This window comes from Gavia stellata, chromosome 7 (genome assembly GCF_030936135.1).
Source record: "Gavia stellata isolate bGavSte3 chromosome 7, bGavSte3.hap2, whole genome shotgun sequence".
Taxonomy (NCBI): Eukaryota; Metazoa; Chordata; class Aves; order Gaviiformes; family Gaviidae; genus Gavia; species Gavia stellata.
The window spans coordinates 50413529-50424550 of NC_082600.1; the positions used below are offsets into that span (position 1 = coordinate 50413529).

At 45.4% G+C, this 11022-nt stretch overlaps 1 protein-coding gene across 1 annotated transcript; it reads right to left on the reverse strand.

Moving 5' to 3' along the window:
- Nucleotides 1-1908: 1908 nt before the first annotated feature.
- On the reverse strand, nt 1909-10861 carry LOC132317345 (syntabulin-like). Its single transcript, XM_059819930.1, is given in 8 exon segments — nt 1909-2062; nt 2064-2978; nt 4214-4348; nt 5259-5522; nt 7437-7539; nt 9687-9806; nt 10234-10333; nt 10853-10861. Coding segments are annotated over 8 exon segments (1800 nt in total).
- Nucleotides 10862-11022: the final 161 nt, after the last annotated feature.

An 11022-nucleotide genomic window follows, 5' to 3' on the forward strand; every position in this document is an offset into this window, starting at 1 on the left:
CACTGTTGCCCAGTGCTCTGTACTGGGGCTGGTCTTGTTTAATATCTTTATCAATGATTTGGACAAGAGGATCGAGTACACCCTCAGTAAGCTTGCAGACGACACCAAGTTGGGTGGGTGTGCTGATCTACCTGAGGGTAGAAAGGCTCTGCAGAGGGATCTGGACAGGCTGGATGGATGGGCCGAGGCCAGTTGTATGACGTTCAACAAGGCCAAGTGCCGGGTTCTACACTTGGGTCACAACAACCCCATGCAATGCTACAGGCTTGGGGACGAGTGGCTGGAAAGCTGCCCCGCAGAAAAGGACCTGGGGGTGTTGATCGACAGCCAGCTGAATATGAGCCAGCAGTGTGCCCAGGTGGCCAAGAAGGCCAACGGCATCCTGGCTTGTAGCAGAAACAGTGTGGCCAGCAGGAGTAGGGAGGTGATCGTGCCTCTGTACTCGGCGCTGGTGTGGCCACACCTCGAACGCTGCGTGCAGTTTTCGGCCCCTCACTATGAGAAAGACATGGAGGTGCTGGAGCATGTCCAGAGAAGGGCGACGGAGCTGGTGAGGGGTCTGGAACACAAGTCTTGTGAGGAGCAGCTGAGGGAACTGGGGTTGTTTAGCCTAGAGAAGAGGAGGCTGAGGGGAGAACTTATAACTCTCTACAACTACCTGAAAGGGGGTTGTAGAGAGGTGGGTGCTGGTCTCTTCTCCCAAGTGACAAGTGATAGGACCAGAGGGAATGGCCTCAAGTTGCACCAGGGGAGGTTTAGATTGGATATCAGGAAAAATTTCTTCACAGAAAGGGTTTTCAGACATTGGAACAGGCTGCCCAGGGAGGTGCTTGAGTCACCATCCCTGGATGTCTTTAAAAGACGTGTGCATGAGGCGCTTCAGGACATGGTTTAGTGGTGGACTTAGCAGGGTTAGGTTTACAGTTGGACTTGATGGTCTTAAAGCTCATTGCCAAGGTAAACAATTTTATGATTTCTAACATCCTTTACTGAACTTGTGATTATAAAGGCAATTTACAATATAACAATTAAATAAACAGTAAGTTAAAACAACATACTTTTATACATTCTATTTCAAAGGTCTCAAATGACCATCAGGTTCCAACACATTAAGACTTGAAAACAATATTAATCTTCAAAGTGCATCCACGGCTATACTTATCATTGTAACACATTGCAAAGGTCCCAACAACGATTAAGAGCACTACACGAGACAGGCATGAATGATGTGCTTGAAGCTTCCTGGGCAATATGGCTTTTACCTCTAAATTGAATTGACTCTTTGGACAACAAATTGTAAACACTAGCATCCTTTCTGGACTACATAAGTGATACTCTTAGTGGGAACCAGTCTCCACGTCCCTCACTTAACACTGTAGTTTCACAAATGTTTCAGGTTAGTGCTGCCTAAAGACATACCCCACCTGTCTCCGGCCATCTGTTCCCATGCGCATCTCCTGCTACCCTTGAGCCAGTGCAAAGCACTTGTACGTTTGCTCAGTGAACCAGCCAGGGAAACTGATTGACCTTCAAGCTAATTCAGCAAACAAACATGGCAGAGCGCTAGCTGTAATTCTCCTTGATTTCCCTGGTCATGTTCACTGTGCAGATGTGCTGGCACCAGAAAGACATCCGCACAGGGGAGAGACACAGTGCCTGGGAGCAGGAAGACTATTTCTGTAGGCAGCAGTACTGTTAAAAACACCAGTTAAAACCATCTTGTGGAACTACAGCATTCAGCTTTTTCATTTTGAAACAAGAAACGTGTTTTTGAAACAATTTATAGTGCCAATCAAATAGTCAGGAGCAAAATGGTGGACTACCAGAATAGACAATAACTTTTTACCATCTCTCTCATCCCTCTTTCTCTCTGCCTCAGCCAGCCGGTGCCCAGGGATGGAGTGGACTTCAGGTTCTCATCTTGAAGGGTGTATGGTGTAAAGAGTGCAGGGCCACCAGGCCGCAAACACAAAACAATGCTCCAATACTGTAAACGGGATCTGTTCCTCCTCTCCGAGTACGGAAAGCCCACAGGATAGTTGGTACAACAGGGGCTGCTACAGTATCTCTTCTTTTTTCCTGTCTTGACATACCCAAAGGCTTCATCATCATGAGGTTCTGTAAAATCACGTTCTTTCACGAAATGGTTTTCATTAAGTCCGTGCCCCACCTTCCTGCATGGAGACTCCACAGGAGACAAAAGGATGGCAGCGTTTAGATGACTTGGAGTTAAGTCCACTACGATACCAGAGTCACTGAACCTTCCAGGAGAAAATTCACCCAGTTCCTTCAGTGAAGACGGTGGGCTTAGAGGACAGGCGTCTTGAGCTCTGAAGATGTTTTGAATGAGCTGCTCCACATCTAGGCTAGATGCCACCACGTCAGTCTGGATGGCCTGTTCCACCATCACATTGCTGACTTTCTCCTCCTCCTGGAAAGAAGTTACTTTCTCATCCAGAACACTTTCAAGCATCTCTTGAGTCACAGCAGAACTGGAGGGAGCTGGATCACTCAACTCAGAGGTTATGGTGGTCAAACTGTCTTCACAGGAATCAGTCCCGTTAGCTGTGCCCTCATTAAGAAGCAGCCCACTATCTGCCACCTCCTCCAGAGCTTGGTCCTCTGTGGTGAGGCTGTCTGGCATTGTGGCACACAACACCAACGGCTTCCCCTCTGAGTCACACCTGTGCTCCAGGCACTGCTCATCTCTCACAGAGCTGCTCTGAGCCATCTCCATGCTCTGCAGCAAAGACTCCAGTTTCTTGTTTTCAATGCTAATGGCTATGAAGTATTGCTGCATTTTTTTGTCTTTCTCAGCCAAGCTGGTTTTCATGCTTTCAATAACCTGCTTGAGTTCTTTAACTTCCCTTCTTGCTTCCAAGGCGGCCAGCTCTGCCTCCACACGATGACACTCTTCCTCAACCCAGTCCTCCTTCATCCGTCCCAGCTGAGCTTTGAGTTCTTCTATTTCCACTTCCCTGTAGCAAAATAAAAAAGTTATAACGCTTCTGCTGACCGGTCAGTTAAAGAGTCAACATGTGGCTCCACTGCACTGGGATGGCTATGCTGCAGAGATGCTCCAAGAAGAAAGCAAATTCCTCCATGCACCATGTGCTGCTGCCTCCAAGAGAGCTGGCAGAGATGCAAACCAGCTGCCAAGACACGCTGGCTGATTGTTAACTGGAGTCACTGACCTCACCACACAGCCAGCAGCCTTGTGGGCTGTGCCGTGATCCTGGACATTCTGAGGTGCAAGTGGTGGCCTCTAGGTTAGATCCAACCAGTACAGCACTTAACATCTCACCTATTGCCTCACCCTGGAGTAAATAAGAAACAGCTGCCTCGATACATCCCCCGTACCTGGCAGCAGCTTGTCTCGTACAGCCAGAGCCAACACTGGCCTCAGACAGCAGGAGGGCTCGGGGCTGCAGGCACCTGGCTTGCTTTGCACCCACCCAGCCCAGCGTGGAGCCAGAGGCTGCTGCCTTGACTTGCAAGCAAGTGGGGAGAGGGGGCCCTTACTGAGATCCAGCCCTCCCAGATGCAGAGGTCGGGCTATCCCGAGCTGGTCCAAGTTGTCCCTGCGACTCTGCCTTGGGGCTCCACTCAAACACCCCTTTGTGCCCGCTTGGGCTGTGTGTGCTGGAGAGCCAGCTCTCAGAGTGCAGCTTTAGTAAAGGAGATGACAGAGATGACGTCTGTTGCTGTGGAATGCACATTGTCACTTCTTTGCTCAGCATCCATACAAAGGGCTCTTGCGAAAAATTCAATATCTAAGCGACAAAACCACAAGCGGGCACACTGGTTTGTGTAAGAGCTTTTCTTTCATTAGGGGAGAAGGGGGACAGCTGTAGTCATATTTCACTGAGTAAGGCAGAACAGGAGACCTGCAGGTAGAAACTGGTTTATGTAGAAAAGGTCTCAATGCTAAATCAGACTGGTAAAAAATGACCCTTTAAAAATATTCTGCTAGGGAAGTTCAAAAAAGGGAAAAAGAGACAGCCATATTCATAACTAAACTGCATGGTACGTATTCACGGAGCACGCTATGAAACCTGAAATATCTGAAACCAACCAAATCAGATTGATCACATTTCAAATTTCTTAATGAAAACTTTATGTGGCCAAGAAATGAGTAAAAACATTCAGGACTCCCACCCCTAAATGCTCCTGCATAAATCTTTCTGACTCTGATTTCTGAAGTGAAATATACCTTTCTTTAAGTCTGCTCTCAGATTCCTTCAGCTTTGTTTTCAAATGCCGTACTGTAACTTCTTTCTGCTGCAGAGAATTTAAATACTGCTCTGGATTTTCTGGCTTCATGCTGTGATTGTCACCACAAGAAATGGTGACAAGAAAAAAAACCAAACCATCACATAACATCACTCCTACAGTTCTTCAGTCCTGGCAAAAAGAAAAACATCCCATAGACTGATACAAAGCTTGACTCATTTGGGGCTCCTCAGTTTCCGCACAAGTGACTCCCTCTGGCAAATCAAAGTACTTGAGGAAATGGCTGATTTGTGGCTATCGTGCAAAATCTGCTATTTATTGTACTTGTTTTCAGTGTAGGGAGACATTTAACTTTAAAACACCCAGCCAACCCCTCACCCTAAACAGGTGTGGTGTGCCCAAGGGCAGGCAGCCGGGCCACCGGCAAAGGCACCCAGCTGCAGACACGGTCAGGTGAGGTAGTGTAGGGACTGAGTTCAGCTCCACATGTCAGGTAGGAAGCTGAGCACCCTGAAACCTAGATTCATCCTGTCTAGCTTTAGGTGCACATCTGATAATGCTTGGCTGTTAAGAGAGAGAGAGGGAAACAGCAGCAGTGTGGTGGCAATTTCTTCTCTGCAATACGGGTTGCATGCTCTGACAGGTATCTGTTTTCTTTCCTGTACGGGAAACTGCACAGAGAGGTGCCTAAGGCTGGGCAGGGTGAGTTTTCACCTGAGTGTATCATATTTTCTATACTACCCCAGCCAACTCTCTCCAAAGCGAAAGGACCCTTATACAAAAGAACCAGTAAATCCACATGGGAATTGATGCCATGAAACCACATGAAGGAGCTTGCCTTGGAGTGATAACCAACTATAAGGGGCTTTGACTAAAAGTAACCTTGAATCTTACAGTGCTGAAACAATAAAGGTTTTACAGGGGATGGAGCACCCTGTTGACTGGCGAGCCACCAATATGAGGAGTCACACCTATGCTGAGGAGCAAGTTGACCTGCACAGCAACCCAGACAGCCAATGCCACATTACCGTGCAGAGACGGTAAGTCAGTGCGCTGAACACTGGCATGCTGAAATAAAGACTTGCCTCATCACTGAGCTGCTGTCGCTTCCTTTGCATGAGCCTGGCTTGCTCCTGCTGGCTGAAGAAGCCCCGTGATTCTGGCGGACGTTAGCAGGACACAGCTGGCTTTTGCCCAGTCTTGACAAAGGGTCCTTTTCACAGGAAGCAGGTGGGCTGGCTAAGAACTTGTAGGATAAGGATCCATTATCCCGACCATAAGGGCCACGGCTGCAGGGGAAGCAACACGGTTAAGGCATATTGGATTATCCTCATCACGCAACCCATTATGTGTCTTATTTTACACACAAAGTTGTCTAAACACTAAAACAGACAGGAAACTGTGAGTGGCCGTGAAGAAAGTCAGTCCCAAAGTCATCAGCCACTGCACGTTCTTTCACTGACTGTGGGGCACTCAGTCTGAATTACGTGATCTAGGAAAACCTCGGCCATTTTCACATTTCTCAGTGGATAGCACGATTCCCAGTGACTCCATCAGATCATCCACGTTCCCTGAACCTCTGACTCCATTAAGTAATGAGAGAACTGCAGCCTGGACTAGTGCCAAAAGAACCAAGCTCCAGCCTCTCCCAGCCAGGTCTGCATAGAGATGCCTGTCCACGGAGGTCTGCTGTAAGACTGTTTTCAAGCTCCTCAGCAAGCAGCCTGAAGGATCACAGCATGCAGTGAAAACAGATTTTGGTTGAGCCACTGTTCTTTCCTGCCTTTGGCATACCGGCTGCTTCAGCTGCCATTGTCAGCTATTCACTTGCTTAGATATAGTTCGAAACCCACTGTGAGCAGTCTGAAAGAGTATTAAAAAAGCACAGCCTTTTCTTTCTTCCTTCCAGTTTCCCTCATACATATCTACCTTTCTTTTCCCACTCTTTACTAAAGAATCAGACTGTCAACCACGTGCTTGAAAGCAACTGGTATCTGCACTGCCCGACAGCTGCCAAAGGGCTGGGGTGCTCTGAGGACAGCTTCTCGAGGGGCATTCCTCACTTGCTCACTTGCTTTGCCTTCTGCACTACTACGCTGCTAACTTCATCCTCTCATGCCAGTTGTTCTTCTAAACTGTAACGGAAGGGCTGGTTTCAAAAAAATACGGAAAAAGGCAAATCCAGCCAGCAAAAGAGAAAGCTTTAACATAAAAAATTAAATACCACAGAATTAGGAAGCAAGCTCTCTTCTCAAAATCGTCTGACTTGGTTTCCTCCCTTCTCCGAAAATGGAACAGTTTATAAGGAACAGGTGGCTGAGTGGCTGCTGCAGACCTTCATCGCACTGCTGCCGTTTGGGTCATTTTATAACCACTTCACTCATTTTATAACCATTTCACAATGAAGTGCAGGACTGTGGCTTGTGACAACATGGAAACGTTTCACAGCGACTTAAGCCAAACAGTTAAAAGAGAACATATTGCAAAGGAGAGGAGACATCTCTTTCCACTCGGTACAGTACAGCATCAACTCTTGTGTGAGGCAGAATTTGCCCAGACTGTGCATAACACAGCCATGCACTGGAAGGAGCATTCTTACAGAGGGCTTCTGTCCAATTAAGTAGGTCAGCATGCTCTAACATAAAGTTACATTTAAACGCACAATAATCTATGAAACGATACATCATCTTACTGCAAGTAAGGTGATTTTAGGGCTTCACATTATACTTGGTATTGCTTTTTCCCCCAGCCAGTACCTTTACTTGTTAGATTTAACCTAGAGAGCACTTCAGTAACATTTATTTTTCCAACAGTCTCACGACGCAGATAGGAAACTGCTCATTAAGCATCATTCTGCCGACCTCTGTACACTGGGGCACGCTGCGACCTTGGAGACGTGTGTGCCTTAAGCACAGGGCTATCCCACTGCCGGTCCCAGCCTGCCTGCCAGCTCTTCCACAAAGGGCAGGAAAACAGTCCTGTCTGTTTGAACTCTTTGGTTTTGGTCTCCAAACACAGCATTTGTATTTTTTTCTTCTTCTTTCTCGTATCACAGTTCTCATCAACATAAGTACTGCCCATTACCCAAATTGTTTTAAAACTCACAATACTGATATTGTCTGTATTAGCTGCAAGACCTTACAGAGTAGTCTACCTCTGCACTAGTGACGCTTGCACTATTCACGAAAGATTGCTTTGCTTACTTGAGAGAAAAAGAAGATCTTTTGCTTCCAGCAGCAGACACATGGACTTCAGGCGCTGAAATACCGCCCATGCTGCCTGAAGACCTGAAATCGGCTTCACTCCCTGGCAAGGAAAAGGGAAGAGTAAAAACATGATGATAACTCAAAGTCTGTTTTCAAAATAACAGTGAATCACAAGCATCCTTCCTTTGTCCGTCCTGAGTGAATTTTAGAAGTCGCATGAATTTTCAAACATCCCTGAGGACAAGCGCTGGGCTTGTTCCAGATTTTCAACATGTCTTCAGAACCGGCACTTCAACAGGAGCAGAAAAAAACATTTGAACACAAAACCCTCACGCTACAGAAGTCATTTTAGGATGTAGCTAGGAACATTTGTTGTGACAACCTGTTCGCTTTCTCACAGCCATCAGCACGTGAATGAGGCTGCTCACGTGGCTCCTTCAGAAGCCCAGTGATTCGGAACACACAATTGTGATGTCAAATGAGAACCAAAAATAGAGTGAAGGCATCTAAAACACAACCTCCCCAGGATTTAGGTATCTAGGTACATAAACGCAAGTAAAATCCCAGTGTTTAAAGGGGCCAAATGTTCAAAATGCCACCACTATCTCTCTGCAAAGACCTGCTTAGGTCTTTATGGTCGAGCTTCCACTTTTGAGCCCAGTAACCACCACTTACCCCATGGCCTTATACCACAGTGGAATCAAGTAAGTGAGATGTGCATGACTAAGATAAAGACATTCCCTTTGCTTTCTATGCCTACATATAAATACAGATACATAAACAGAAGGAACATACAGACATATCTACTCAACACTGCTCAAAAAGTATTAAAAGGAATCGCTCTGAGGGAAACAAAAACTTTTAGGGAAGTAATTTGGCCACCAAAAAACAAAGTTCAGCGAACACTGAAACTATTTATGATTTGAAGTCAAACATGGACAGAAAATGGAAAACCAGAATTTTCTTTCTGTCTGAAACGACAGTTTAATTTTGAAAACTGTCAAATTTCTTTCTTCTTTTAAAAAGGGGTGAAAACATTAAAAAATCTCCCCAGTCATTCTAAATATTTTAGGTTGAGTATCATCTTTGCTCAGTCTGAAACACAGGTTTTCTTTAATGTATTGATTTGGCAGCAAAGCCCCGAATCAGTTAGTCCCATAGTTCCACTTTGAACATAACAAGGTGTCAGACAAAAAAAAAAAAATAGGGGATGTAAAGGAAAATAGAAAAAGAAATAATCTACCAATTCCTGAGTAAACATTGTTCAGAAAACAGTTCCAATCCCAGGATTCTCATTAAAAAGGCGTTAATAACCTGCAGGAATCCCAAAAATGTCAACAACAATTATAACAGGATTACAGGGCACTGTTTAGGAAGGGAGATGACCGGAATTTGTGTATTCTAAGATAAAAAGAAATACTGGCAACACTGTTTGTCACAAAGAGGAGGAATACAGCTGGAAAACTGTGAAGAAAACCAGGTAACAGCAACACAGGATTCTGGCTGCGATGCGTGTTATTTCATGAAAAATGACTTGAAATAAAATCTGATGGTCGGTGGGAGTTGTGCATAGTAAAATGTAGCTGGAGTAGGTTTGGAATATTTTAACCAGAGAATCAGAAAGCTGTTTTAAACATTGGCATAAATAATGAAGATTGTAGTTTACAAGCAGAGCACACACACACACACACAAATCTCCTAAGGGAAGATTCATAATGGCCTCTTTCATATGCACAGTATTTCTTTCTGTGGAGGTGGAACTGGCTGAAAGTCACAGAAAACAGTCAGAAAGAGCAGAAAATTTGCTGCAGTAAATACCCAAATTGCAAAGCATGTTCTAGCTTGACCTCACACCTATTTTAAAACAAATACTTAAGAGTGCACAGTGTGTGTAGCATCGGCTTCTCTTTTTTGACTCATCTTCCAGACTGGATTAGCAGAGGAGAGAAAAAAAAACCTGCTTGAATATACAAAAAGGAATTTTTTTGACTAAAGATCACAGCTATTGCCATCTTCCATACCTGCCTCAACTCTGACCTCAGAACCCCAGGGCCCTTCTTATGCCAGAACTCAGCCATCTTTTCCAGATGCAGGAGCACGTCCCCACAATCCCCACGAGACCTGCATCTCTACCAAAAGGCATGTGGAGCTAAAAGACGAATTGGCTGGCATGGGTCTCACCCTGTCCAGCAGCCCGGCGGCTCAGGCGCTCCCTGCAAAAGTCCCATCCCTGCATCCCCTACTCACTCAGCTTTGCAGTCGGAGCCGTGGCTTTCTCATGGACCAAGCGCGAGGCTAAGCTCGAGGTGGCAGGCATCCTGAGGCGAGAACCTCCCTTTAACGGTGGGCATCCCACTTTCTGTACATCTGGAGCGGTATCGAGACAATCAATGGGCCAGAGAGAGAGAGAGAGAAAGGAGTTATGGTGTGCCTGCTGGGAACTCGGCTTCAAACCCTCAATAAAACCGTTACTGAATGATATGAAGTGGAACAGCTTCCCTGGAGCAGACTCCCCACATCCCCTCAGCCTGCCAAGCAGCCTGCTGTTAGGGCACCCTTCTCCTCTGTCCTCAAGTCCATACTCCAAGAGGCAAACACATCTAAATAGAAGTTTCTTTTCCCTTTACTGAACTAAGTAAAAGGGATCTCCTTTTTTTTTTTTTTCTGTGAGGAAGGAGATAAGTACCTAACTGCGGAAGATTTGTGCCCGACACCCTGAATTGCAGGTGGCCTGTGCCGCCAGCCCAGGGCTGAGCAGTTCATTATTTAGGACAGATGGGATTCAGGCTTTTGCCTTTTACTTGCCCATTCCTCCTTTGTAACTTGCTGACTTCTTTTTTGCATTCTCCATTTTTGCTGTGACGTCTGGGTGCTTCCTGCAGCCTGAGAGTCTTCTGAACAAAAGGAGATACATGTCTTGAGAGGCCACAGCCCAACCACGAATTGCCTACGTCTCCACTAAGCAACAGCAGCCATTTTGAGACAGGGGTGGCTCATAAACATTGCAACACAGAATTAAAAGATCATTTTTCCAGGCCACTTTAATCCAACAGGAACTTGTAGATTTGGGTTCAAAAATACAAAACACTTTAAAGCCGAAACACTCTTTGTAGGTGCTACTTTGCTTATTCTCGTTTGAAAGAAATGCTTGGCTATTTGAACATGTTTTCCACATCAATTCAACTAAATTTGTTTAAATTCAAACTTTAAAATCTAAAACGTATAAAAATCCAAACTAAAAAAATAGCACTATGCTACTAATTTTTACCAAATTTTTAAGCATCTTTTGCTCAAAATATTTATATTCCGATTATATTCTAATATTACCTCTTGGAAGCTACAGAGCACCTTTTTCACTTCAGTGCAATTTAGTTAGCTTATGTCCTAAAAATAATTCATTCCTGCTGACTAACAAAGCTCATGGTGCGAAATGAGATGATACAGAAATTTCCCTGTGCAATGCTAGGCGCCTTGGGCAGCGGTCCTCAGAAACAGGACAAAAAAACAGAGAGTGCCTAAGCTTATCAGGGATCAACGGAAGAGGAAAAGGCATCTAATTAGACCTACTTGAAAGAGCCAAGCG